Source organism: Ceratotherium simum, chromosome 16, assembly GCF_057802395.1.
Source record: "Ceratotherium simum simum isolate JZ-2026a chromosome 16, ASM5780239v1, whole genome shotgun sequence".
Lineage (NCBI taxonomy): Eukaryota > Metazoa > Chordata > Mammalia > Perissodactyla > Rhinocerotidae > Ceratotherium > Ceratotherium simum.
The window spans coordinates 38,455,088-38,483,069 of NC_141915.1; the positions used below are offsets into that span (position 1 = coordinate 38,455,088).

Genomic DNA, 27,982 nt, shown 5'->3' on the forward strand with positions numbered 1-27,982 from the left:
ACATACTCTTGTGCCCTGGGTCATCTGAGGTGTGACAAGGGAAATCACTCTACCAGCAGCAAGCTTGGCTTATAGTACTATTGCTTTCATCAGCCCAGTGTGGGCTCCCTTAAAAAACAGGACCTTAATTCTCATAGTTTCCATTTTTCAAGCCTGGAGTTTTCTTTTAAGGAATCTGTCACTTAGGGTGAGGATTAATCTGTTCTGACCTTGACCCGAAAGTAGAGCCCAAAGAAACTGGAATCAGGTCGAGAATAACTTAACTCCTCAGTCTCTAAAGCTACCATCTCAGAAGCAGGGAACAGACCAGGCCTTACCGGGGAAAACTGATGTTTCCACAGCAGCTGTAAAACTGATGTTTTTGCAGTGCTGACTGGAAACAAGACGTGTGCTGGGGGAAGAGGCGGCTTTGGTGGGTTAATCCAAAGCAGCCACTCTCATCATGCTACTTAGTCCCAACCCTTTTAAAGATTTTATTTATTTATTTTTCCCCCCCAAAGCCCCAGTAGATAGTTGTGTGTCATAGCTGCACATCCTGCTAGTTGCTGTATGTGGGACGCGGCCTCAGCATGGCCGGAGAAGCAGCGCGTCGGTGCGAGCCCGGGATCCGAACCCGGGTCGCCAGCAGTGGAGCGCGCTCACTTAACCACCAAGCCACGGGGCCGGCCCAGTCCCAACCCTTTTAGCTTAAAATGTACATCAGTTTGCAGCATTACTGCCCAAGTGAGGTCTGGTCACATCCTATTTGCCTGAGCCCCAGATTAAGGCAAAATGAGAAGGGAAGTGCTTTGAGTAGGATCCACAACTATGAGGAATAAAGGGAGGTAATCCAGGGAGGGGAGGGCAGAAGAGAACAAAAAAAGCACACTTAGTGGGCGAAGGATACATTGATTTTCCTGAATCTGTAAAAACAGAGCTTCAAAGAAGCTGGTTCACCCCATCCTCTTAGGTCTGTCTCTCCGGGGTCTCTAGATAATCCTAAATAGCAGCTAAGCAGTAGCTGCCACCAGGGGGCCAGAGGATAAGTGCAGTTTCATTCCCCTTGGGATCAAATCCAGCTGAGCAAATGGCCCAGATGTAAAGGATTGGCTAGAAGGACCAGGCAGAGACCATCTGCAGCGCCAGCCACAGAGCTGGGCACTGGCAGAGAATCAGCCACACCACCGGAGGTCCTGAAGTCTGCAGTGTAGCTACCTTGGTCTTTTTTTTTTTTTAAAGATTTTTTATTTATTCCCCCCAAAGCCCCAGTAGATAGTTGTATGTCACAGCTGCACATCCTTCTAGTTGCTGTATGTGGGACTCGGCCTCAGGATGGACGGAGAAGTGGTGCCTCGATGTGCACCCGGGATCCGAACCCGGGCCACCAGCATTGCAGCGCGCGCACTTAACCACCAAGCCACAGGGCCGGCCCGCTACCTTGGTCTTTAAAGCAGGCATTGTTCGTTCCTTACCTATGCACTGTTCCTGCTTAAAAACATTGGGAAAAGGAAATCAACATAATAAATAAGCTGGAACCAACTACAATGGTCAAAAAAAAGCATTCTTTATTTTTTTCTCCATAGTTTACTTCACAACAGTGGATATAGGGACAACTTTTCTTTCTTTTTTTTTTTTTTTTGTGAGGAAGATCAGCCCTGAGCTAACATCCATGCTAATCCTCCTCTTTTTGCTGAGGAAGACCGACTCTGAGCTAACATCTATTGCCAATCCTCCTCCTTTTTTTTTTCCCCAGAGCCCCAGTAGATAGTTGTACGTCATAGCTTACACATCCTTCTAGTTGCTGTATGTGGGACGTGGCCTCAACATGGCCAGAGAAGCAGTGCGTCGGTGCGTACCCGGGATCCAAACCCGGGCTGCCAGTAGCGGAGCGTGGGCACTTAACTGCTAAGCCATGGGGCCAGCCCAGGGACAACTTTTCTGTTCGCAGCTAGACCAGACCCAATGGAATTGTTCTGAGGTGCAGTTAGCAAAATTTGCATTGGCTCAGCAGCTGTGGGGTTAACTAGCAAGCGCCCAGAGGAACAACACACTTGAGTTACTGCTCTGAAAGCCCACGGCAAGGGACCTAGGTAAGTGGGAGGGCCTAGAAAGGGGAACAAGGGCATCTGGTCCCTGAAAGAGTGGTTTACTCCATTCCTTCTCCTTTTTTGGAAATGGAGCACTCTGCTACTTTTTCTGTGAAGCCCTGTAGCTGCCCAGAGTATTTACACGCGCAGTCATTTTTTTCCCATTGGGTATTTGGTCTCCTTGTTTTGTCTTTTTCCTCCCCGTGAATGGCATTGATATCTGTCCAGTTAGATGGTGGGCTTACTGCCATCTTCAGTGCCCGTGCCCAGCTCTGCCACATTTAGTCTGCCAGTTTGCACCTTCATCTACCCCTGCCAATCTTGGGATTTCTTTGACCAATGTTTTCTCCTCCCTCCTTTCCCTCTGGTAGTATCACCTGATTCCAGTACTCTGTTATCTAGGACCGCTGAAGCAAGGGTAGCCTGAACTGACTTGAGAGAACAGAGCAGAGCTAAGAAGGAGAGAGAGCTCCCTAAAAAAGAAGGCTTTGTATGTACACGATGCCCTTTTCCTGGCCCTCAGGCCTCTAACCTGCCCCGGAGCACTGCTGTTTCTCAGGGCAGTTGTGGTGCTGGCTGTAAACAGGACCTTCTTTCTTTCTGGGGCTTCTTGGGAAGGAGACTGATGTGGGCCTCTTGTTACTTGTGAACAAGTAATTTGGAGTGGTTCTCACATCAGAATCAGAGATTCCCCCTGGCTCCAGCTGCATCGTCAACAGAGTGGGATCCTGTTGATGACAGCACTTGAAGGGGTAGGAGGAGAATGAGAACTCTCGAGACTGGCAAAAGATGGGGCAGGAAGAAGGGGAGACCATATGAAAAAGGTGGCAAGACACATACTCCTTAAACCAGAGGTCAGGGTGTCTGGAAGGGAGAACTCCACCTTGGTCAGCGCAAGGAAGACCTGGAGCGATTGCCTTTCCTTCTGTGCTGTGTCTCGGATGCTGCTTCCGATGGCAGGTGTTGATAGGATGTAAGAGTGCTTGATTGGCCCTACTTCAGCAGTCAGGCAGGGCAGGTGTGAGGATCAATAAAGCAGAAATTGGAGATCCAAAGTCAAAATGACAAGGTCTTTAAGACATTTCAGGCACCTCTTTTGAGCCATTTTTTCCGCCTGATTATCTTTGAATGAGTTCTCTTAAGCTTCCTATGGTGACCTTTGTAGCCTTCTGTGATCCTCAGTCCCTGTGTTAACCAATGTCTTGTGTGGCTTAGTTTCTTCTCAGAAAATGGCCTCTGCAGCCTTCAGAGAAGAATGGGGTCTCTCTCAGAAAATGTGGGCTGGGCACTGCTGACGTCCTGTCATCCCTAACCTTGGCTTTATGAGTGACTATCCAGACCCAGATGGCTCGTGTTGAGTACTCTAGCTCGATGGGAGGATTCGTTAGAAGCAGAGCATCTGGCCTTTGTTCCCTGGAGCAGGAAGAAGAGTTGAAAGTAAAGAGAGGGTGGGACTTCCTGTTGGGGTCCGAGCTGCACCCTTGTATAATTTGTCTTTGGAATGAGTTGACTTCTGGCCTTCTTGGAGAGGGGATGTGGCCAAGTGTCTTTGATTCAGCTCTTTGAGAACCTATGAAAAACCTTAGAAAAGACCATGGCTCCTGAAGGCTAGTCACCTACCCTGATGGAGTTGTTACTCCCAGTCCCAAGGATAGACAGTTGGAGGGGCAAATTCTTCATGTTGAGCTTTAAAAGCCACTTCTCCTTGGTCTTTAGTTAAGGAGGAAAACTTCTGATCCTCAGCTTCTTGGCGACTTGGCTCTGGGGCTAAGCTGGTCCTTGGCCCAAGTCCTGAAGGTCCTTGGAGCTCTCTGACACCTTCCAGAGTAATAGTACTGGCTGGCTTGCTCACCTTGGGGCGGGAGCTTTTGCTTTCTGGAAGGAAGCTACTCAGAGGTCTGTGGACTAAAAGGCAGGGTGGGTTCTCAGGAGCTGTGGGGAAAGATATTTCTGTCCAAGTTGCTGTTAAAGACAGGAGGCCAGATACCTCAGATGGGGCTCCAGTTTCCTCCCAAGGACAGATGTCTGCCATGGTGCCCTTTATTATATTTCCTTCTGGATCTGTGACTTCCCACTGACACAGCTCTGCCATCCTGCTCCCCATACTGCTTGCTCCATGGGGACTGACTGCGGGTTGGTCAGTGTCTGGAGCATCTGGCTGGGGGAAGAGCCCCCCTGAACCTGTGCCTTCCCAGGGGCAGACTGTCTCCTGCTCTCTGCTGACTTTTGCTGCTGCTTTTGAAAAGTGTTCTTCAGTCCCTCCAGATCCTGCCTTTTGAAGAAACGTCTCTCCTTGCCCTTGGGATTCTCTGTCCACCTCTTGTTCCAGTCCCCCGTTCTCTGCTGCTCCTTTACTCACCTCCCAAGGGCAGATTTCTGCTTTCTTAGCAGAGGACGCCTCTTCTGCTTCCCACGGACACACTTCTGCTACCCTGGCCCCCACACTGCCTGCTGCCTCAGAACTGCCTTTGCTTCTGTCAGAAGCTTGTGGGGCTGGTTGTGGAGACAGACCCCCACAATGCTGACTCTCCCAGAGACACACAGCCTCCTGCTTCCCATCTGCCCTCACTGGCTTTTCCTGAACTGCCACAACTTTGGGCTCTGTTTTTTCTGGGGCTTTCTCCTCCTTCTCTTGAGCTTCCCCTTTTCCATCCTGTCTTGACACCCCTTCCTCAGGGATTCTTTCAGTCACCTCCCAGGGACAGATCTCAGCTTTGGTGCTTCTCTCAGGTTTCTGAGCATCCAGGGCAGGAACATCCCGTGGGCACCCTTCAGCGAGCCTGCCCCCAAAACTGACCGGCCCCTGAGAGCCTGCTTTAGGTTGGTCAGGGCACTGACTGTCCGGGTGGGAGAAAGAGTCTGCCAGGGCCATGGTCTCCTGTGGACAGATAGGTTGTAGCTCGTTTGCTTTTTCCCCATCTTCAGTAGTGAATTCTCCTGCTTTCGAAGATGGAGCTTTTTCTTGGTTTATGTGTTCTGGGACCGAGCCCATCTTTGGGTCTTGTGTCAGGTCCTCTTTCTCTGCTGCCTCATCACTCACTTCCAAGGAATGCCCCTCTGCCAGTTTGCTACTCATGCTGCTGGACAAGTCTGAGACCTCAGGGGCCTGAGCAGAGGGTTCCCTCCAGTCCTTCTCCCAAGGGAAAATAGCTTCCTGCTCGTGCCTCTGTTTTGTCTCCGATTTTGATATGTCTTCTTCTAGGGAGATGAGTCTCCCCTTTTCTAGAATTTTCTCCCTCTGCCCTGGTGAATCACTCCCCATCTCTTGTTCCAGTCCCTTCCCAGTAGCACCTTCATTCCCCTCCCAGGGACAGATCTTGGCTTTTTCACTGATAGGCGCTTCCTCCACTTCCCAGGGACACACCTCAATTGGCCTGTACCCCACACGGTCCAGTTCCTGGAATCCAGCTTTTGGTCTGTCGGTGTCCAGGGTGTCTGAATGCTGAGAGGAGCCCCCTGGATCCAAGCTCTTCCAGGGACAGGCCACCTCCCGCTCCTGGCCTGGCCTCTCTGGCTTCTTTGGAGTAGTAAGACCTATCTTGCCAGGTCCAGAATCTGCAGAAGCCTTTCCTGTATTGGTTGGCAATTTCCTAATGGCCTCACCTGCCAAAGCCCTTTCATCCGCTGCTCCAGCACTCACCTCCCAGGGACAGACCTCTGCCTTCTCGGCAGGCGGAGTTTCCTCCACGTCCCATGGACAGATCGTGGCAATTTTGCTTCCCATACTGCCTGACATCTGAAAACTGGCTTTGGGTTTCTCTGTGTCTTGAGGACCTGGTTGTGGGGGGAAGCTGACAGGGTCCACACTCTCCCAAGAACAGACTGCTTCCTGCTTTCGGATCTGTCCCTCAGGCTTTTCCCAAGCGGTGACATCTTTGATTCCTGATGTTCCAGGCATTTCCTCCTTGTCCTTTTGAGAGTCTCCTCCTTTTGGTGCTTGTCCCAATGTCCAGTCCTCTGTTGTTCTTTCATTCACCTCCCAGGGACAGATTTCTGCCTTGGCAGGTGTTACATCCTTTACCTCTGGCCTGAGGTCTTCCCGTACCTGCATGGCCCTACTTCCTCCATTGCTGAGGAGCTGGCCACCAGCTCTGGATGAGGAATCGTCTAGACATGGGCTAGAGTGCCCAGGGGCTGTGCTCTCCCAGGGACACACCGACTCCTGCTGTTGAAGAAGTTTCTGCCCTGCTCTCCCAGTTTGTTCCCCCGTCTCTCCAGAACCCCCTGTTCTGGAGGCTTTCCCCTGTTCCTGGAGAGATTCTCCACCTGTCCCCTGACTCAGCATTTCCTTCCCCACTGCCTCATCACACAGCTCCCAGGGACAGAGCTCTGCTCTCCTGATAACAGGAGCATCTCCTGCCTCCCATGGACACACCTCCACGATGCTACTGCCCAGACTCCCTGAGCCCTCGGGGGTTCCTGGGACCTGAGTGGAGACTGCTGTGGGGCCCCGGAAATCCGTCCTCTCCCATGGACAAAGAGACTCCAAGTCTCCACCCAGGGTCTGTTCTTTCCAGAAGGTTGCTTTCTTGGGAGTTTCCTGTTTCTTCTTTGCTCCCTCCTGGGAAGGTTTCCCATTCTCGCCTCCTCCACTTGCCTCCCAGGGACAGGGCTCTGCCTTGGCTGTGTCGGGTATACAAGCTTCTGGGCCAGTGGCTTCCCGCCGTCGCTTCTCCACCTCTCTAGCCTCCACACTGCCCGATGTCTCAGACTTTCCCTTGGTTCTGTCAGAGTCCTGAGGGTCTGACCTAGGAGACAGACCACCGGGATCGGCACCCTCCCAGGGACACACAGCCTCCTGCCCCCTGACCAGCCTCTCTGGCTTTTTCCGAGCAACAGCAGCCACATCTTTGGGCTCTGCCTTTTCTGAGGCTTTCCCCGCCTCTTCTTGGGAATCACCTAGATCTTGTCTCAATGTCCTCTTTTCAGGGGCTCCTTCACTCACCTCCCAGGGGCAGATTTCGGCCTTGTTGCTACTGTCAGGCTGACACGCTTCTGCTTCGGTGACTTCCCAGGGGCATACCTCTGCCACCTTGCGGTCGGCACTGCTCAGGGGCTGAAGGCCCGCTTGGGGCAGTTCCTGTTGCCCCACAGGGGCTTCTTTTGCTCGCTCAGCATTTCTGTCCCCAGCTGTGCCCTGCCTGACTGGCCTTAGTGTGGTAGGCCCTGCTTTACCTGCTCTCTCAACTTTCCCCTCCCCTAGGCCCTGCGATGCCCTCCTGCCTCTGGTGTCTTGTTCCCTGCTGCCCTCCTGGTGACAGACTTGGAGCATTCTGCTGGTGTGAGCATTCTGTTGGTTCTGGAGGGACTCTTCATCATCATAGGGGGCAAGGGCGGCCTGCTTACTCACCACCTTGGGCCGGCCTGGTCTGGGAGATCTGGGGCATACCCGCACACCCTCTCCTGAAGCTCTGCCCTTCTCCTTCTCAGGACTCCCTTCCCCACCCTCCTTCTCTCTGTAGGTGCTCCGAGAACGGGTCAGAGCTTTGATAGCCAGTCCCAGACTGTGCGTGGAGCCCTGCTGAACAGGGGCCTTGAGGCTGTGGGATTTAGGGGAGGTCTTGGGCCTGTCCTCATCCGCGTCCTCAGCTTCCACCCGGAGTTGCCTCTCCTCTGTGTCCGTCCCATTCTCCCCGGCCCCCCTTCTCTCTACTGCAACCGAGAGGGCCCGCCAGAGCCTGGTCCGGGCAGGGGAGTGGCTGCTTCGCTCTGGCCCCAAGGGGCCTTCCTGAGCCACATTTTCTTTCTTGACTGGCAGTTCTGCATTCTCCCAGGGGCAGATAAAGGTGAGTAAGCTTGGGCTTTGGGGGGGTACTGGAACTGGTGCCAGGGCAGGGGCTAGGGCTGGGGCTGGAGCTGGCATCAGAACTGGAGCCAAGGTGGAGGTGGGAGACAGCATCCTTGGCTCTCCCCGGCAGGCCCCAGACAGGGCCATGATGGGTGTGGAGACCTGATGCCGAATGGGTGGGTGAGGCAGCCTTCTCGCAGCCTCCTCGTGAAGCTTCCCGGAGGCGTGGGAGGTGTCCATGCTGCTGCTCTTGGCAGGGGATGGGGGTGCTGACAGAGGGGCCCCTCGAGCTCGCTCCAGCCTCCTGGCTGATGGCCTCCGCACGGGGCTCGCCAAGGCTGCCTCTGCCTTCTTTCTTTCCTCTCTCTCCTTCGCCTGCAGATAGGTCTCCTCCAGGTAGGCCTGGCTGGCCACGAGCAGGGCCTTTTCCCTGGAGCCAGCCACGACGCTGAGTGACTTCTGCAGGGAGGCGGGCCGGGCTCTGGGGAGCCTCTCTCCCACCATCAGGTTGTGAGCGCTGGCTGACCTGAAGCCCAGGGCAGGGGGCCCCTCCACTGACTCAGGGCTCTCTGCTAGCGAGGCCTTCTTGGCCAGCTTCCTCCTCAGCAGGGAGTCGAGGAGAGGCGGGTCCTGCTCCCTGCAGTGGTCGTGGTCGTAGGTGCTGCAGGACTTGCGCAGGGCCTGGGGCCCCTTGGGTTCCTGGAGGCTGGAGCTGAGGAGCCGGCAGCGGGAGGAGCCGGGCAGGCTATTGCGGCCCAGGGAGCCCGAGTCCCGGGAGTGCTGTCGGGTCAGGACCTCAGGGAACTCGGCCAGGTACCTCATGAAGGAGCGGCCCAGGCCCTGGCGCCAGCTGCCCCGCTTCTTAGGCAGGTGGGGGTTGTTAGCAGCCATTTCCTTGGTCTTGTGGACCTCTAGCTGGGCATAGAGCTTCTTCAACTCATCCTGAGGGTGGGGAGGAGTGAGGAGAGCAGAGCTGAGGTTCAGATGGGCAGGCTAAGCTCTCTCCATCCCCTGGCTGTGCTGTTCTCCCCCTCAGCCCTTATTTAGACCATTTTCTCTGGGGGATCTCTTTCCCAGCAAGCTGCGTCTCTTCCCTGCCTTGAAAGTTCTCAGAATTCATCTCTTCGTTCCTACAAGACCAGCGCCAACCTAGTTCCAAGCCAGACCCATTCAGCTCTGAGGATGCAGCATGTGCTCCCTTCTCTGGGACACTGTGGTCTGGTGGGAAATTAACAGCTTGGGAGACAGCAAACCTGGGTTTGAGGCTGCTGACCCATCACGTGACTCAAGGCTATTTCCTTGAACTCTCTGAGCTTCTGCTTCTATAAAGTAACAATAACTGGCTGCCTGGTTAGGTAGCTTCCTTAAGAGGACTGTATGAGACTGATGGGACTGGTGGGTGTGAAAAGTGCCATATGCAGGTATAAATGATGGAATGGGGCTTTGAAAGTCATACTTTGGGTTTCTCCCCAGTGCCAGCATAGGGAGAATAGACTGGCTGTGTTCCACAAAGTGGAGGGCCAGTTGCTGTGGCAATGCACCTCCACACTCTCTGACCTCCCTGCTGATTTGGGGTCTCAGTTCAGCCTATACCCAGGGGGCAGAGCTCAGAGCATGAGGAGGACACAGCAGGAAAGAGAGGTAGGGGCAGTTGGGACAAGGAGGGAATTGGGAGATGTAGACAAGTCAGGTGTAGAGGGAGGCCCCAGTGGAGGTCGAGAGGATGGACAAAACGGCTTCCTGAGGTTGTTTCTACACCTTAGGTTTTATCAAACAATGGGTTTAGACCACCAGGTCTCCTTATTTCCCACCCACTGAGCCTCCCATTAGGGTTCTCCTGACTATAATGATACCCCTAAGCAGAAAGATAAGAGTAAGGATGCTCTCTTACTGTAAGACTCGGGAAGAACTTCCTTTCTCTAAGATTGCCAGGTCCAGGGAAAGGGGATCCTGGTGTGGAAGTCTCTGGTAGCCACTCACTGCCTGAACTACCCAGCCTCACAGCTGGCCCTAGGGTCACCCACTGCCCCCGTGTGCTGGGGGCTGTGGGGCTTCTTAGTCTGCCTTCATTATGCTGCTGCTGAGTGGGAGTGGAGGACATGGGGGATTAGAGCTCCACTCTAACTAGCCAAGTGGCCTGGGACTCAGGTACCTGGATGATGTGTGGCCTCCTTCAAATAGAGTCAGGGCAAGCAGCTTAGGGCGATGGTGGAGAAGGGAGGGAGGCAGGTCTTGGAGAGAGGGAAAGCGAGGGGCAGGGCAGGGGACCTGCAGTGGCGCGTAGCCCTGGAGGGAGGGCAGCAGTGCTCCCTGCTCATCCCTAAAAGCCGGCGTCGCAAAGAGGCAGGGAGGGTGGCACCTACCCGAATGTCTCCCGGGTCCAGGCTGCGCTCACTCCAGGCTGAGGCAATGCTGCTGCCGAGGTAGGATCCTGAGCGCTGCAGGCCCAGCTCGTCCTCATACACCTCATCCACGATCTCCTCTCGGGGAGGAGCCCCCAGCTTCCAGAACTGGCCAGGTGGGCATGATTGGAAAGAGTCACCTGGGCTCCCTGCTCACTCCTACTCCCCCTGCCCCGTGGAACACGCCTTCACTTTGTGAATCCTCAGCCCCCCTCTGATTTGCAATCCCGGGGGTCTGAAGAGTTTTGCTCCTCATCCTCCCTGACTTTCTCTAGCTCGGAGACCAGGGGGTCCTAACCCCCTGCCCCACAATTCCTAGCCCTGTCCTTCAGCTCCCCTATCTGTCTCTCTCTAACTGCTCCTGAGTTTATTTTCAGAGCCCGCCAACCTTCCAGTTGCGTTACAAGGACAGCTCCAGCCCTAGCTCTTATTTCCTTTGCTCAGGGATTGGAGGCAGAGCGATAGTAGCTTCCTCCCCGAAGTGGCTCCTGGCTTAGTGCCCAGGTTGCTCAGAACCCCTTCACCCCAGGGTGTCATCCTCACTCTGAGCTGGAGAGAGCATTGTGGTGGCAGCAGATCCACAGTGCCTCTTACAAAGGGACTGGGGGTCTGCCGCACATCCAGGAGGGGAAGACCTCACCTTAGGGATGAAGATCAAAGCCAGTGTGGTGGTGACTGTGCTGTGGGTGTGGAAGAAGAAGAGGAGGAGGGTCCAGTCTGGGTGCAGGGAGGGAACCAGCACAAATCTGAGGGTGGGGTGGGAGGGGAAGCATTAGCTGCCGGTGGGAGTGGCCTCTTCCCCCTCCCTTGTCTCACTGGCTCACCTCCCCAGCCCCAGCCCTGATCTCCATGGAGGTGCTGGGTCGGGTGAAGAGGGCACTCTTTCTTCTTCCTGCCCTCTCTAGGATGTAGGTCCTACCTCAAGGCTAATGTTAACCCACACCTCCGAGAAGCCCTCCCAGACTACTCCAGCTCGCCTTCTCTGGCTGCCTATAGCACAGACTCATGCTCCACAATTCTGTTATGGACCGCCCTGTGGGTTGATTCTGCCTCCACCACAGGGCCAGGTCCTTGTAGACACTCAGCAGGCCTGTTGCTAGGATGGCTGAGGTGTGAGGGAGAAGAAGGCAGGGAGAATTGAGCATGTGTGGGAAGGAGCATGATGGGGGTGCTAGAGAAGTGGCTTAGGAATGGGAGAGGAATTAGGAGTGGGGCATGCTTCCTCTTTTTGGGTGTTGGGTGAGACATGGGGTGCAAGAATGGTATCTGTGGGGTAGGGAGAGAGCTACAGACGGTGGGCCTTCCTCACCTTGCTGAGGCATGGCAGGGTTGCAAGGATGGCCATGGGATGAAGGTCCCCTCACCTGGGAAAGGTGAGGAGTGATGTTAGGGCGGGAGGAGTCATGGGGAGGAGGTCCCATCCTCACCTGGCTGCGTGGAAGGCAGCGGAGAGCAGCAGCTCGTTGTGCAGGGCGATGCCCATGTAGCGCGGCTCATGAAAGGCCGAGGGTACAGCCCGGGTGGCATAGCAGAGGAAGCTGCCCCAGCACAGGAGCAGCATCTCGGCTGTGGGGAAGCGGAGGACAGAGCCGGGCACCACCTCAGCAGCCATGCTGCCCTTTCTCTGTAGGGCTTGCTGAGGGGGGCCTGGCCAGGGGTCCGAGTACAAGGCCAGAGGACAGGACAGGAGGACCCTGGGAGGTGCAGAGCCAGGGGCCAGAGTGAGACTGGCCTCAGTGGAAGCAACTCACCCACAACCATGATGTAGTCCCAGCGGTCGTGGTGGCAGAGGTAGAAGTGGCGGCCCGTGGGAGTGTGGCCTCGGGTCACTAGGGACGTGTGCTGGATGCCTCGTTCCAGGACCCCTGCCGTCCACACAGCCAGGAAGCCCAGCACTAGCAGCAGGAGCAGCCCCAGACGCCGCAGCAGCTGCCCGCTGCTCAGGTGGGGGCCCCGCTGAGCCGTTCGAGACAGAAACAGCTGGAGCACTCTACAAGGGTGTGGATGCGGGGGTGATGAGGGAGGACCAAGGAGAGGGGCCGGGGCTCTGGCCTCTGTCCATTACTTCCCTCCCCTCCACACATACCTGTTCTATCCCTTCCATGGTTCGCTGCCTCTACCCTCCACAGTTACATGGAGGAGAGGGCTACAGTGATGGGGGCAGGCCTTGGGGGCACAGGGGAGTGAAGCTGGTAAGGGTCTGGCTGTGAAGACCTCCATTCCAAAAATGAGCTGGGGTGGCCTGGAGTGAGCAGCATGAGAGCAAGGTCTGCCCAGACCCTACCTATAAAGCTTGAGTATAATGGTCCCGTAGACAATGGCAAAACCCAGCAGCCGGACCCAGCGGAGAGCGATGCAGCGGAATACACTGGGCTTGAAGTAGAGGATGAAGACCTGGTGGGGAGGGGCAAAAAGAGCTGCTCTTCTAACAGCCTTGCAATAGAGGCATCATCACCTCCATTTTGCAAAGGAGTAGCTTAAGTATCAGAGAGGTTAGGTAACTTGTCGTAAGCCACACAGCAGGTCATAGAGCTCTTTTAAGCCTGGACTATGTGGCTCCAGAGCTCACTAGGCCAGCCTGTCATTTGTGGATATGAGTAGGGGATTTGGAGGTCTCTGAATCTCCCCAAGAGGGCAGAGAGGAAGAAGGATTCTGGGGTTTGGAGGGTGCCAGGTTGGGACTTGGGAGGTAGGGTCAGCTTCTGGCTACAAACTCACAGGGAAGTAGAGCAGCAGGGATCCAAAAAGGATGGTTTCCAGCAGGACAACTCCAGATGTCCGGATCCTCTGTGAACCAGGAGAGAGGCATGTAAGCAGGGCAGTGGAGGACAGAGCCTGGACAGGGCAGGAGGGTCTCAGGCCTGTTTCAGAGGTCGTTCAGTGGCCCTGGGCTAAGGCTTCACCCTGTAACATTAGCTCCATCCTCTCCATCCACAGCCGTGCCCCCACTCCCACCACAGGCTCAGCTCCACTGGCACTGAGCCTGGCTAAGGCCAAGGTTTCACACAGCCCGTGCTACCCCAGCTCCTGCCCCTCCAAATCCCTGCTTGGGCCTTGCTACAGACCTGGGCTCAGATCAGAGGTTGCTGGAGCCAGAAGGGATCTCATGCATTTTTCCAAGCTTTGGGTCAGACTGCTCCCTTGTCTAGATACCCCCTTCTCTGCCTGGTGACCATCTGGTTGACCTTCAAGCCTGGTTCACCTCCATCCCCGCTCCTGTTGCTGTGCTGTCATTTTATTTACATGTCTGCCTCCTCCATTCAACTGGGAGCTCCATGAGGGTCCAGATCCCTTCCCATAGTGCCTACACAGTGTTTTGAATCAAGTCCAGTGCCTTCATTTAACAGGTGAGGAAACAGGGCTAAGGTGGTGAGGTCACTTGCCTAATGTCCCATAGTGAGTTAGATTAAGAATCAAGACCAGAACCCATTTCTCCCATGGAAAGTTCTAGTCTTAGGTAGTCTCTGGTCTCCAGTTGATGCTAGGGACACAAGTTGGGTAGGACATGTGTGCAGGGGAGAGATGTGGGGCCTTCCTTGCCTTGCTCCGGCGGCAGCGGTAGGAAACCAGCATGCTCAGGAAGATGGCCAGCATGCAGCAGGCCTGGCAGGCCAGCACTGCTGCCCGCAGCACCAGGGCCTCGTCCACCAGGCATGGTGTGGCATCCATGCAGCTAGTGCAGCCCTCAGCACATGGCTGGCACCGCAGCAGCCTCCTGGAGCTGCCTTGTGGGGACCCGAATTGCCCGGTAGGCTGGGCAGCACTCTTCTCTACCCCTATAAAGAACAAGATGGGTGCAGGGAGAGGGGCGTGGCTGGGGCATCCTGAGATCCCAGCCTTCTCCCTGCCCTCCAATGGTCCCTAACCCCTGGGATTGGGAAGGGGAGGAATGAGGAAGTGGGTACTCCCCAGGGAAGGCAGGGTAACAGGAAGAGGTGATGCCAGGCTAGGGCTCATTATGTGGTCAACTTGCGTCAGATCGGTATGTTATGGGCTCATTCTCAGAAGGCGTAGACACCTCCAAACTGGATCCCGCCTGCCTCTCCTAGTTCTCTCTACCTCTCTCTCTGCCCTTGCCTCGCAAGTTTCCTCCTGGTGTCTCACCCCAGCCTGCCTTTCTTCCCCAGATGGCCCAGCCTGGTTAAAACACCTGCCTGGCCCTCACCACAGTTACATACCCCCAGTGCGGCTTGCCCCGTAGAAGCCAGGTCGGCAGCGGCAGAGGTAGCGGCCAAGGACAAAGCCCTGACTCTCCAGGGGGACACACTGTGGGAATGACAAACGTGGTAGGTGTTTACATGGGGCTTTCCCTCCGGGGAAGAGATGGAGGGTCCATCTACCTTTATATCCATGGCACCTGGGTCCATGCTAGGGAACCTCACCAGAAGCCCTCCCTCGTCCTAGGGAAGCCTCCCCTCTATGGAAACCCTATTCTACCCCCCACCACTACCTCTCCTCAAAGAGACCCCCAAGCAAAGAGTACGGGGATAGATTACCCTTTTATTCAGACCGGCAGAGGGACAGGAGCCTCACAGGTCCCATTTCCCAGTGCCCAGCTATCACTAGAGCAAGGTGCTGGGAGAGATGGAAGTAGGGAGGACTCTGAGCCCAGTCACACCTGTGTGCCTACGTCCTGCTTCCAAGGGTGCCCATCAGCCTCCCTCTCTGGCACACAGGTGGGTTGAAAAGGCCCCCACAGAGGAGCAGCTTCCTCTGCTAGGGGCCATCTGGCTTTGGCACAGGACTGCTTTCTCCAGCCCTAATGCCAGGCTGGTGGGATGCCAAGGCCAGCTTTTTATTCCACCTCCGCCCATTGATGTTTGCCCAGCAGGGGACAGAGCAGACCTCAGAGTCAGGCAGGGAGAATGAGCACATGGATGAGGCTAGATCTGCTGGAGGGAGTGGTCAGGAACAGACAGCGGTTGGGCAGAGGAAGGGGTTAACTCTGGGAGATTGCATATCCAAAGAGTGGTGCTTCTGAAATTGTGACCCAGCTTCCTATCTTGCCTGGCCCATGAACACGCTCTGTTCCTGGCACAGTCTGCACAGTCAGACAAATGCGTACCCAGAGATGTGCATGTGGCTGAGTTTAAAAGCACTCTGGAGGGGTCGGCCCGGTGGCGCAAGCGGTTAAGTGCGCGCACTCCACTGCAGCGGCCCGGGGTTCACCAGTTTGGATCCCGGGCGTGCACCAACACACCGCTTGTTAAGCCATGCTGTGGCGGCGTCCCATATAAAGTAGAGGAAAATGGGCACGGATGTTAGCCCAGGGCCAGTCTTCCTCAGCAAAAAAGAGGAGGATTGGCATTGTATGTTAGCTCAGGGCTGGTCTTCCTCACAAAAAAAATAAAATAAAAAATAAAATAAAAGCACCCTGGACAATGGAAGCCCTTCTCCATCCCTGGACTTATAGCTCCAAACACATGTACCCTGAAGAGCAGCAGGTGCCCAAACCTGCCCCACCTCCCAACAGGCTGCAGGGCTCGTCTTGGCTTCAGTCCAGCTCAGGAATAAGCATGCAGCAGTGGAACTGTGGAGTGGATTAGTTCACTGGCCTCCCAGTTTCCCAGTATTGGGCTTACAGGATTACCAGCCATTGCTTTCCATTATCCAGATTCTCTCGCACCCATGGCTTTGATTCTGCCGACATCTGGCCTGGGTTCCATCACCTTTACCTGAGTCCCAGAGCCTTTCATGCCCCTTCTTTGGTTAGATTCATCCTGCATCCCAACCAGCAATTCCACTTATTTCAACAAACGCCAACAGAGCATCCTTCGTGGGCCAGAAGGAGCCTGGAGCTCTGTTGACAAGGAGAATGTGGTCCAGGAGAAGGAAAGGGTTTGATTAATAGAGGCTCAGGAGATGGTCCTGGGGAGGGATCCTAGGGCCTGCAGTACCAGAAGGGAGAGCAGACAGGGAAGCATGCTGAGATTTCAAAAGAATGAGGGTGGGCTGTCTCAGGTAGAGTGTAGGGGGTAGGTTGTGAGTATCCTCACTTTTAAAAAGTCTGGTATATCATCTTTATCTCATCACTAGGGACTCCACTGATGCCCTGAGAGGCTGGTGTGCCTTTGTCAGCTGCTCTTGGGAGCTGGGTGGTGGCAGTGATGGGAAAGGGGGAGGGAGGCAGGACCCTAGTGCCCCCCATCCTCCTTATCCTTACCTGGGTGCTGTTGAGATCACACAGGTGCGTGTTAGCATACCAGCCTGGGCCGCTGGCACACTGATTGATGTCCACGCTCTGAAGATCTACATCCATCTGCACCTGCCCCCTAGGGCAGTGAATAGGCAGTTAGGGGCACAGTGAAGGATACCAAGGTGGACGCGTGTCCTTGGGCCCCAGACTATGGGGAAATGCAAGCTTTGCAAACTTTAGCACAGTGGCTGCAGTGTGTCAGGAGAGAGGGCACGCATGCATTCATTTTTCCAGTGCTATTAGCCCTCACTGTCTCTATGGACAACAACCTCCACCCCTGATTGTCCCCCCATCCCTCACCCTTTCAACATCCTATCATTTCCTGGTTTCTATCAATGGGTAGAGGGAGGGGGCATATCAAGACCTGTAGGAGCTGGGGCTCTGATGATGTGTCTGAAGGGGATTTTAACACTTCCCCATGGCATGTATACACGCACAAACACACATACACAGAGCCCAGCTGTTAACCACCCTCTCACTCTGCCCAAACCAGGTCTGAATTGATCACAGCAAAGGAGATATGGAATGGAGGATCCCAAAGCCAGAGCTGCCTGGCCCAAAGAGTTCCCAGCCTCTGCTCTGGGCTGAACGGGGAGAGAGCTGGCAAGGAACCAGGCTTCCTGCCGGCAGGAGGGGAACCTTGCTGGGGACAATGAATGGGGACAGATAGCTGGAAAACAATGTTGATTGTTGAATGCCTTGCAGTACCATGCCGATTTGCTGCCTGCTTCCCACTGGGGCTCTTAATCATCTCTTAACTCTGGTTGAGGGGGTCACTTATTTGAGGAGTATCACAGGCCCCTGGGTCAGAACAGGCAGGACAGTGGAACCTACTTGATGTAAGAATATAGCCATTGGGAGTGACCCTGGGGAGTCAGCCAACTCCTGGACAGAAAGGGCAATGGTTCCAACCCCCCCCAAGAATTTTCCTTTCCTTGGAGAAGCCTCCTTTTACAGCTCTAGATTGCTAGAGAGCAGTGAGCGGGTTTAATTCCCAGAGTGCCCGCCTGGCTCCTCCAAGATGCCTTGTTCCTAGATTGTCACTGTCATCCACATCAGGCCCTCTCCTGCTTCTTACACCCACCACTCAGACCTGGGGGCCAAGATCTATGCTTGGCTACACCCATACATCTGTACACCCACATATGTGTATACCTACATGCAAATGGATTGATTCAGACACAGTACGTACACTCACACCTGTACGTGTTAAACACAGTTACAGATTCCCAGAGTCAACTGCAAATACACACAGCTGAATGCAAATACATACATCTGTGCCCCCCAGACACATGTATGCATGCCAAATTGCTCATGCACAGCTGGCTGGACTTGGGCCCCCACCCCCGTATACCCACAAATGCATCAAATCCTGCACAAACCCACTTACCTGACCTCCGGGCTAAGGTCCGGCTTGAGTCCATAGAAGGTGGTGGAGAGTGTGATAAGCCAGCCTGGACGGAGCCGACCCTCCTGGCATTCCAGGAAGGGAGGAGACAGCCTCACGTGCTGTATGTCCCCCACATATCCATCTCCCCGTGGCCACTTGGGGCTGCCGAGGCTCCCTAGGTCATTGGTCAGCACCCGCTTCCGCAGGACAGGGGTGTCCAGGGCCCCAGCTGGGCTCTCCGCCTGCACCCTGTTCCCAGACAAGTCCTGAAGGACGGTCTCCTCCCCCATCCGGGTGGCCTGCAAGGCCAGCTGCAGGTGGCTGGCCTCTGGTGGAGGGTTAAAGATCAGCAAAGCCCTGTACGCCCTTGGGTCCCCCTCGGCCACGCTGCGGACCAGTGCCTGGTACCACTCCACATCCTCCTCCACACTGGACTCGCGGATGTCGTTGGCTTGTAGCAGCATGTTGAGGAAATTGGCGGCCTGGGCGAGGGTGCCTGCTGCCCTCCACAGGATTGGGGGGAGCCCTGGTCTGGCCCCTGCCCCATGGGCTTCATAGCGCTCACTGCAATTAGCTCCCGACAGCTGTTGGGCATCTCCAGAGTAGAGAAAAGCTAGGGCTGCCTCAGCTCCCTCTGGGGGCACCCACATGGGTACAGATCCTGGCTTGAGGTGGAAGGACAGTGGGGGCAGAGAGCGGAGGGGCCGCTGACCCCCCAGAACCCAGCCACAGAGGAAGCAGCAGCCCAGCAGTCCCCACACAGGAGGCGGCATGACCACTGCCCTGGTGCCCATCCTCGGGGCAGCTCTCAGGGACCCTGAGGTCCAGGCTACCTGGGGGATTTGGCGGCAGGAGAGCCTGGGCAGAGGCTGGCCGCAGTCTGGGGCTGCCTGCCTCTGCGCCTCCTATCCTCGCTTTCTGTCTTCCTCTCTCTCTCTCACGCTGGCACTGTCTCGCTTGTTTTTTCTTCTCTCTAACGTCATCAGCTGGCTTCTGGACGTAGGCATGAGGGCTCTGCCCCCTTCTCTCTCAGTGTGTCCCCCCATCGCAAACCCTCTAAATCCTGGCATACCACTCTTCCCTCCCCCTCTTATCCAGTATTTAGGCTCCCTCCCCTCACTCCCTACCTCACATCTGCTCCAGAGAGAGAGAGATGGGAGGGGCGAGGAAGGGGCCAGTCGTTCTCTTTCTACCTCCCTCCCTCCCTCTGCCCTTTGCTCCATTAGGAGAGATGGGCAAATCCAGGATGGGGCACCATAGCAACCGCAGATGAGCCATGCCCCTCTCTCCACCCCTCTGCTCCACTCAGCCTACTGGCAGCAATTGCGACGGGCATGATAAAGGGCCAAGCTGCATCTCCTGGCAATCTGCTCTGGCTGCCTGTACCCCCTGACACCGTGCTGCCGAGTGGAATTTGAGAATGGGAATGGCAAGAGTGGGAAAGACAGCTTAATATCACCATAATCAATCTTTGTACAGACTGACAGTTTATAAAGTGTTTTTCACGTGCATCAGTGAATCTTTCCCACGACCACGGGTCGTGAATATTCTTAACCGCATTTCACAGATGCAGACACTGAGGCTCAGAGACTCACCCAAGACCATGCAGCTGTTCCCTTTGAGTTGAGACTCAAACCCAGAGCTCTGACCCCCATACACTGCCCCATCAAACCACCACTGACACCCAGTTCTTCAACCTCGGTGACCTTAATAAAGCCTCATTACAGAGGAGTAAATCAAGGCCCAGAGAGGTGAAGAGACTTCCCTAGGATCATACTGTTGTTCATGACAGAGCAGCAGCCTCTGCCTCCACCAGGTCTCCACCTCCCCACCCAGGGGAGCCTTCTTTCTCCTGCACCACAGAGTTAACAACCCAGCCAATGGGTAGGGGGGATCATGGGGCAGGGAGAAGAGGATGAGCAAAGTTTTGCCCCCGCTTCTTCCACCTTCATTTTGTCATCCTAAGCTCTGTCTACTTCCTTTCTTCATGAAACCTGTGCCTAACCTCTCCTGCTCTTCCCGGTTTTCTTACCCCTCACATCCTTCCCTCCATTGGACACAGTAACTGGGGGGCCCAGAGTAAGCACTGTCGGAGGCAGCCTCCTTGTATCTTCAAGGGTGTGGTTTCTTGCGGGTAGCACAGAATGAAGCTCCTGCCTTCCCCTCCCTCCCTCTTCCATCACCTTTCCACCGCTGATGTACTCCCCACTCATCCAGCGATCTGGCCCCACCTGCACATGCTGTCTCTTGGCTTCCTCTTTCTCACCCCACGCCCACAATGCAATCTTAAACCTTTGATGTCCCAGATCACTGAGTGTATGTAGGAAGGGATGGGTGATGGTTGCTAAAAACTTCCCTTGCTTTATAGGTGGCCTCTGCAAACAACAAATTTGCTTTGGAACCCTAAGTGGGAATGTACGGGGTGGGAGGAAGGGAAGGGGGCTGGAGGGCACCCCCCCCCAGCAGAATCTCTATGATGTCAGAACTAGGAGTGCTTCCAGCCCAGACCTTCCTCTAATAGAGAAGGAAACTAAAACTAAAACTGAACATCAGCAAAGTGACCTTCTCAAGGCCGCAAAGCCAGTGAGTGGTCACTGGGGTCAGACCTGTATTACACATCCCTGGCTCTCTCCTTGGCATCTCTAATTCTGTGTGCCAACAGAGAGAGGATGGAGGGGAGCCAGTGACCCATTCCACGTTCTTGGTATGACTGCTTACCGCTAGTTGAGGGCCAACAAAACACACTAGGTGAAGGCAAAATAGTAAGTTGTTTTTTCCCCCCAAGAAGCTTTTCATAACAACAACAACTAATGTTTTTATAGTGTTTTAGCATTTAATAAATTTTTTTTTATAATTTTACTTATTTATTTTTCCCCCAAAGCCCCAGTAGATAGTTGTATGTCATAGTTGCACATCCTTCTAGTTGCTGTATGTGGGACACGGCCTCAGCATGGCCGGAGAAGCGGTGCGTCGGTGCGTACCCGGGATCCGAACCCGGGCCGCCAGCAGCGGAGTGCGCACACTTAACTGCTAAGCCACGGGGCCGGCCCTGTTTTAGCATTTAAGTGTAAGTTTTTATTTAATCCCCACAAGAGCCCCATCCAGGGGGGATTATTATTGACCTATTCTTACAAATGAAACACAGGTTCAAAGATTAATTATTTGCTCTTGGTCGTACATCCAGGAAACAGCATGATTGGGACTCAAACAATATAGCAAGCTCCAGAGGGGCCGGGACTGCACCTGTCCCACTCATCTCTGTACCCCTGAAGCATAGCCCACTGCTGAATGACTCAGTGAACCTCAGGACTGGCTTAGATTCTCTGAGCTGTTCTTCACACACCTGTTAAATAAAGGGTCCTACCACTGCAGGGACCACTTACATAGCCCTCAGTGAAAGAGGTATGTGTGGACACAGCCCGCTCAACAAACACAAATACAACTCATACAAAGGTATGTTACCGCCCAACGTGGGGCCTTCTGCTCACCGCTAGATATGCCAATAGTCAAGAGGCAAGGTGGTAGGAGAAAATGGACTTTTTATTATAGCTTGCTAGCAAGAGGGAAGATGGCCGACTCATGTCCAAAAGAACCATCTTAAAGGGGCACGAAATCTTACAGCAGTTATGTAGGCCATTGGGTTATTGGGGAGGGGGTTAGGAATGTTGACCTTCTGGTGTTACAGACTGGGAGCGCCACACCACATCTTTCAGTTTTCACTGATGATGGCTGTCAGCATAGACTCACTGTTCGGGGGGTCATCACATTCCTAAGGAACTCAAAAAAAAAAACGAAGTTATCATCCTATTGCAGCTGGGAGGTACATACACAAGCAGGGATTGTAAAATCTACAGAGCAGTTAGATCTTCTGGAGGGTGCGTATCCAGCTGGGTTAGTTTGTCAGAGGTCATTCAAAGTTATAACAGAGTTTTTCTTTTCTACAATATGGCTACCGTTATGTCAACCTTGTCTTGAGCCGGTGTCAGGTACACTTCCTTTGCTTGGAGCTTAATTTTAAATGTTTTTTCCAGGACCTCGGCTACAGGCTTGGACATTTAAGAAAATGGAGAAAGGCAGCATTCCTTGCCCTGCCTTAGAAAGAGCCTGCGTGCGTTCCCCTGTGCCTCCGGGTGCTCTGGGCAGGTAGAGATACCCCACGAGGCGAACACAGTCAGCCTTCCTCCCGGGCTGAGAAAGTAGGTGGACAGCAGATGGCGCTGCCGAGCTATACACCTTGCATTCATGGAGTAATCTGTTCTGGGGCCAGAGAGTTTTCCAGAGACAGCCAGGGGTCTTGGGTGGTCTTCTTAGGCCTCGGGTGTTCTGTGATCCTATAGCAATTTCGTTTCTTTTCTCCAGAAATCTGAGTGACACCTGAGAGAGAAAGGGTAGAGAATAAAATCTTTGGAGTCAGACAGAGCTAGTTTTGAATTCCACTGCACCTTTTTTTTTTTTTTTTTGGTGAGGAAGATTAGCCCTGAGCTAACATTTGTGCCAGTCTTCCTCTATTTTGTATGTGGGTTGCCGCCACAATATGGCTTGACGAGTGGTGTGGGTCCGTGCTGGAGATCCAAACCCGTGAACCCCAGCCGCCAAAGCGGAGTGTGCTGGACTTACCTGCTATGCCACAGGGCCGGCCCCCCACTGCATCTTTTTGAACTGTGTGACCTTAGGTAAATAACTCTCTGAGCTTCAGTTTCTTCATGGGCAAGAAAGGATATTAATTCTGTTATGCAGAATTAGAGATGAATTTGTATCAGGAGCCTCTTACAAGGTGTGAGGTTGAACCATCTTTCCACATTTATGTATCAAGGGCCAGACACAGTCCTTGGCACTGGAAGGTGTGTGATGGGCAAAAAGCAAATGCAGCCCCTACCCTCTTGGAGGTTACAGCTTAGTAGGAAAGACAGACTTTAATCAAATAACCCCACGGAGAGATGACAAGTTACACCTATGCAATATGTGCAACAAAGAAGTGGTCTTGGAGCTCAGTGAGGAGGAAGTGCCCACGCAGGGAGATTTCCCTGGTAGTGAGGAGTGAATTCAATCTAAGGGATGAGTAGGAGTTTACCAAGCAAAAAGAGAGGGAAAAAGCCTTTCAAGAAAAGAGAACAGCTTATGCAATGGCCATATGCCTGTGAGCCTGACCCAGGGCTAGTGGAACTGCAGGGGAGAGAGAACAAGGTGGAGCTTAATGGGAGATGAGGCCAGAGACAGAGGTCAGATCACACAGGATCCCATTGGCCGCCTTAAGGAGTTGTGCCTTTAGTCTAAGAACAGTGGGAAACCATGAAGGATTGTAATCACAGGCTATGGACAAATTTCCATTTTAAAAAGGGCTCTCTGGCTGCAGGACTCATAGCAGACCCTCAACCCTCTTTTCCTCAATGCACCCTCAGGTACTAAAGTTGCTAAGTTCTGCTCGCTGATCCTTCCTTCTCATCCTTTGCATCCCCCAACATCTCTCATGGAACAATTGCAATGGTTTCCTAACTGGTCTCCCTGCCTCCAGTCCCACCTCCTCTACACAAGCTTGATCTTACTTGATCTTCACAACATGCCTGCAAGGAAGCAGAGCAGCAATCCTTATCCCTATTTTGCAGATAAGAAAACTGAGGTCTAGTGGTGCTGTGGAGCTAGCTCTTACAGGCTTGTGAAGGCCAACTGTTAAAATTTCAGGAATTTTGCAAGCCAGTTGTTAAACACAGTCGCTATTAACAATTCAATTATACAAACATAATTAAACAAATGATATTAAAATCAAAGATCTCACAACTCATCATTTCCTAATAATTTTACTATTATTATTTACCTATACTCTTGGGGTTATTTATGTTATTGTGTCTGCATGATGAAACTATCGCATAATGGTATGCTACTGCTTGTCTCTTTTTTTTTTTGTAAGGAAGATCAGCCCTGAGCTAACATCCATGCTAATCCTCCTCTTTTTGCTGAGGAAGACCAGCTCTGAGCTAACATCTATTGCCAATCCCCCTCCTTTTTTTCCCCAAAGCCCCAGTAGATAGTTGTATGTCATAGTTGCACATCCTTCTAGTTGCTGTATGTGGGACGCGGCCTCAGCATGGCGGGAGAAGCGGTGCGTTGGTGTGCGCCCCCATAGGAACCCAAGCCACCAGTAGCGGAGCGCGCGCACTTAACCGCTAAGCCACAGGGCGGGCCCTCAATTATCTAGATTTTAAAAAGTGATGGAGGGGCCGGCCCGGTGGCCCAAGTGGTTAAGTGCCCGTGCTCCACTGCGATGGCCGGGGTTCACCGGTTCAGATCCCGGGTTTGGACCCCGGGCACGCACCGACACACCGCTTGTCAAACCATGCTGTGGCGGCCTCCCATATAAAGTGGAGGAAGATGGGCACGGATGTTAGCCCAGGGCCAGTCTTCCTCAACAAAAAGAGGAGGATTGGCAGATGTTAGCTCAGGGCCGATCTTCCTCAAAAAAAAAAAATTAAAAAACTAAAAAGTGATGGAGAAAATGTTAATAATTCAGATTTAAATTTAGTGTGTGTGTCGGCCCGGTGACGCAAGCGGTTAAGTGTGCGCGCTCTGCTGCGGCGGCCCAGGGTTCCCCGAACCAGGGCGCGCACCGCTTGGCAAGTCATGCTGTTGCAGAGTCCCATATAAAGTGGAGGAAGATGGGCACTGATGTTAGCCCATGGCCAGTCTTCCTCCGCAAAAAAAGAGGAGGATTGGCAGATGTTAGCACAGAGCTGATCTCACACACACACAAAAAAGAGTAAATTTATTGTGTCTGTAGCAGATACGTTGTGAATAGCACAAAAATTGAGGAAATGTGCTTTCAGTACTTGACAACTGTTTTCTGATTCAGCAAAGAAGTTGCTCCCATAATTGACAGTTTTTCTCTTTCCTCTTACATTGACATAGAGGAAAATATCAACCAACATTCATTCACGTCGCAGTTACACTCCCCGGTCAATTGAAACCACAGGTTGGCTACCCATACCAGAGTTTGGCAAAAATCAATGAAACTATTCTGTGAGAATCAATTGGTTACATGAAAGTGCAATTGTATATCATTATTATTTGTAAATTGTACACTACACATCCTTTACATCAGTATAATTTATGATAAACTTATGTACCTATATATATGCATACATTCCCCTTTTCCCCCCAGAGGGTCGGCTGTTCAACATTTAGCAGCACACCACTGGGTCTAGAACACATTATTCATGTGTCTTTCCATAAATATGCCAAGGGGATACAGTTAGTCAATAAAGAAATGACTCGGCCACGGTTACACATCGCAAGCGGCATAGGCGGGACCAGAACCAGAGGTCCTCCGAAGGCCAGCGGCTCTCCCAGCACCACACCAGGCTTTCCAGGGCCGCTCCACCTTACCGGCAGCGGTGGCTTAGGCCAGAGCGCCCGGGAAGTGAAAAACAGGGTCGAGGCAGGGGGACCAACGACCAGGCGAGAGGCAGCTCACGGCCAATAGCGGCCCAGGCCGCGCGCAACGTCACGCTCCGTGGAGGCCGGCACGATCACGCCCTGGGGAGGGGGGCGTGGTCACAGCCTCCCGGAAGTGACGGCATCGGGGGGCGGTCCTCGGCGGCGGCGCGCGGCCTGGGCTCTCGCTGGGCTCCGCGCGCCCTCCGCCCCCCTCTATGAGGCAGAGGCCGCGGCGGCCGTTAGCGCTGTCGCTCCAGGGCCCGCGGCGGGCGGGGCTCCGGCAGGGCCCGGCCTAGTCCCCACCCCAGCTCGGCTCCCAGCCGCCCGCCCTCCCTCCCTCTCCCCGATGCAGGGGGCCGAGCTCCGGGATGGCGAGGCGGCGGCGGCGGCGGCTTCGTACCGCGTCCTGAGCCGCCTGCTCGGCTATGGAGAGTCGGCCCCCGAGCCAGGCCCGCCGCCGCCGCCCCCGGGCCATGGTCCCCCGCCGCCACCCTTCCTCGCGCGGCCCGGCCCGCGGGGTTCCCGGCCGCCGCAGCTGATGGTGTTCCGCAACGTGGGTCGGCCGCCGGAGGAGGAGGACGCGGAGGCGGCCCTGGACCCGGAACCCTCGGAACTGCTGTGTCCCCGGCACCGCTGTGCCCTGGACCCGAAGGCCCTGCCGCCGGAGTTGGCGCTCGAGCGGACCTGGGGCCCGGCGGCTGGTCTAGAGGCGCAGTTGGCGGCTCTGGGGCTCGGGCAGCCGGCGGGGCCGGGGGTCAAGACGGTCAGTGGGGGTTGCTGCCCGTGCCCGTGTCCCCCGCAGCCGCCCGCTCCGCAGCCCCAGCCGCCTGCTGCCGCCCCGCAGGCCGGGGAGGATCCCACGGAAACGAGCGACGCGCTGCTGGTCCTGGAGGGCTTGGAGTCGGAGGCCGAGAGCCTGGAGACCAACAGCTGCTCGGAAGAGGAGCTCAGCAGCCCTGGCCGCGGAGGAGGAGGGGGCGGACGGCTTCTGCTGCAGCCCCCAGGCCCTGAATTACCCCCGGTGCCCTTCCCGCTGCAGGACTTGGTCCTTCCAGGGCGCTTGAGTAGAGGGGAGCAGCAGCCGCAGCAACCTCCCCCGCCCCCGCCTCCTCCTGGGCCCCTCCGGCCACTCGCGGGCCCTTCTCGCAAGGGCTCCCTCAAAATCCGCCTCAGTCGCCTGTTTCGGACGAAGAGCTGCAATGGTGGCTCGGGCGGTGGGGATGGGGCCGGCAAGAGGCCTTCTGGAGAGCTGGCTGCTTCAGCTGCGAGCCTGACGGACATGGGAGGCTCTGCGGGCCGGGAGCTGGACGCAGGGAGGTGAGAGAGGCTGGGGGGCTGGCTGACAAACTTTCCCTTCTTGTTTCATTTCCCTTTTATTCTGTTGCTAACACGATCCTGACAATTGTTATGGTCTTCACGAGGAGGCAGAGACTTGGGGCTAAAGGTGGTGACATCGCCCATTAGGTCGGAGCTAATTGTGGGAACAGCTTTCACTCTTAAAGAGTTCCCTCCCCGGTGAAACCTCTCAGCGGGTTAGCATCTCTAGATGGGAGATGATTTGAAACCATCCTCCCCACCCCAACCCTGGCCCAGCTTTTAAAGTTTTTACAAGGTACCTGCCTACCATTACCCCTGGCACCGAGGTTGCTGGAATGTTTGGCCTTTGGGGCAAAAAGTTGGTATTGCATTTTGACCACCTTGCTTATTATTTTGTGTATCAGCACCCCACCCCCTTCACACTCATGCATGCAAATGATGTGACAAACTTGTGCAGTTGTAGGCCAGCAATCAATTGGGTATCTCTATTCGAAGTGTTAATGTTTTCCTGGTTGGTCACTTAGGTATACTTGGTATCTCAAGTGTGTGTGCTGACCACTGCCTGTGAGAACAGAAAATAGTTTTGCTCTCAAGCCCATGGGAAAATTCTAAGTATGAGGTATTGGTGCATGAGTTCGAGGCCAATTGATGAAAATTCCAAACTTAGACGTTGAGTTTTTTCTTGCATTTCTGGAGGGTGGATTGCTCTCTGATATCCAGTGTTAGATCTGTAATATCAGTTTAGAAAAGTGTCAACTTTTGTGTCACCGAAATGAGACCTCCCTTGTGGTAACTGCCATTGTGGTTTGTGCTGCTGAATGGATTCTTAGAAAGATCGGAATTGGTTTTGGGTGGGTCATGTGATGGATTCTTGAGACACACTGGCAGCCACAACCCAAGGCTGAAGAACAGGTAGACGAATAAACTGAGAACTTTGCTGTGCACCAGAATCACATGGAGAGCTTTTGGGAAAGATCCGTATGCCTGAGGGCCCAAGAATTTGAATTTTTAAAGGCTCCCCAGTTGATCCTGAAGTCATGACCTGAACTGGGAACCACTTATCCATAGACTGCTCTTTTCAAGGGAACTTGGATACTCCAAGTGTGGGGTCAGTTTGACTTTGCTGCCCTTTCTGAACGGCTGCGCAGGGGCTCATCTTGGGGATCAGACCAAACCCGAACTCCCTAAAGGAATCAGTAGGTTGATGCTCATTGCCCCTGCAGGTAGGCCTGTTTCTGCTGCTGCCTCCCAATGAACTCATGCTGAGAGCTCAGGTCTTGAAAAGTGTGTGGCTGCTGAAGCAGCTTTTTTTGTAGGTAGGCTCTGCATTCGGTGCTCCACTTACCAGTACAGATGAAATTTTCATCAAATGGGAGGAGGGCAGGATTGAAGCTG

At 54.2% G+C, this 27,982-nt stretch overlaps 2 protein-coding genes across 3 annotated transcripts in view; one reads left to right on the plus strand and one right to left on the minus strand.

The window, feature by feature from the left end:
* Positions 1-3,427: 3,427 nt before the first annotated feature.
* On the minus strand, positions 3,428-18,814 carry GPR179 (G protein-coupled receptor 179). Its single transcript, XM_004434600.3, has 11 exons — positions 17,843-18,814; positions 16,420-16,528; positions 14,435-14,522; positions 13,797-14,032; positions 12,975-13,043; positions 12,541-12,650; positions 12,008-12,246; positions 11,684-11,822; positions 10,897-11,002; positions 10,218-10,364; positions 3,428-8,796 (listed from the first exon to the last, which is right to left on the minus strand). Exons 1-11 carry the CDS (start codon positions 18,634-18,636, stop codon positions 3,700-3,702), a joined length of 7,134 nt encoding a protein of 2,377 aa, XP_004434657.2. The 5' UTR covers positions 18,637-18,814; the 3' UTR covers positions 3,428-3,699.
* Positions 18,815-25,500: 6,686 nt separating this feature from the next.
* The window catches only part of SOCS7 (suppressor of cytokine signaling 7), a 30,473-nt gene continuing 27,991 nt past the window's right edge, over positions 25,501-27,982 (plus strand). The window contains exon 1 of one of the 2 annotated variants that reach the window (XM_004434598.3): positions 25,501-26,587. In XM_004434598.3, the coding sequence (XP_004434655.2) occupies positions 25,617-26,587 (971 nt within the window). In that variant the 5' untranslated portion in view covers positions 25,501-25,616. The remainder of the gene's footprint in view (positions 26,588-27,982) is intronic. The other variant, XM_004434599.3, reaches the window with a different exon arrangement.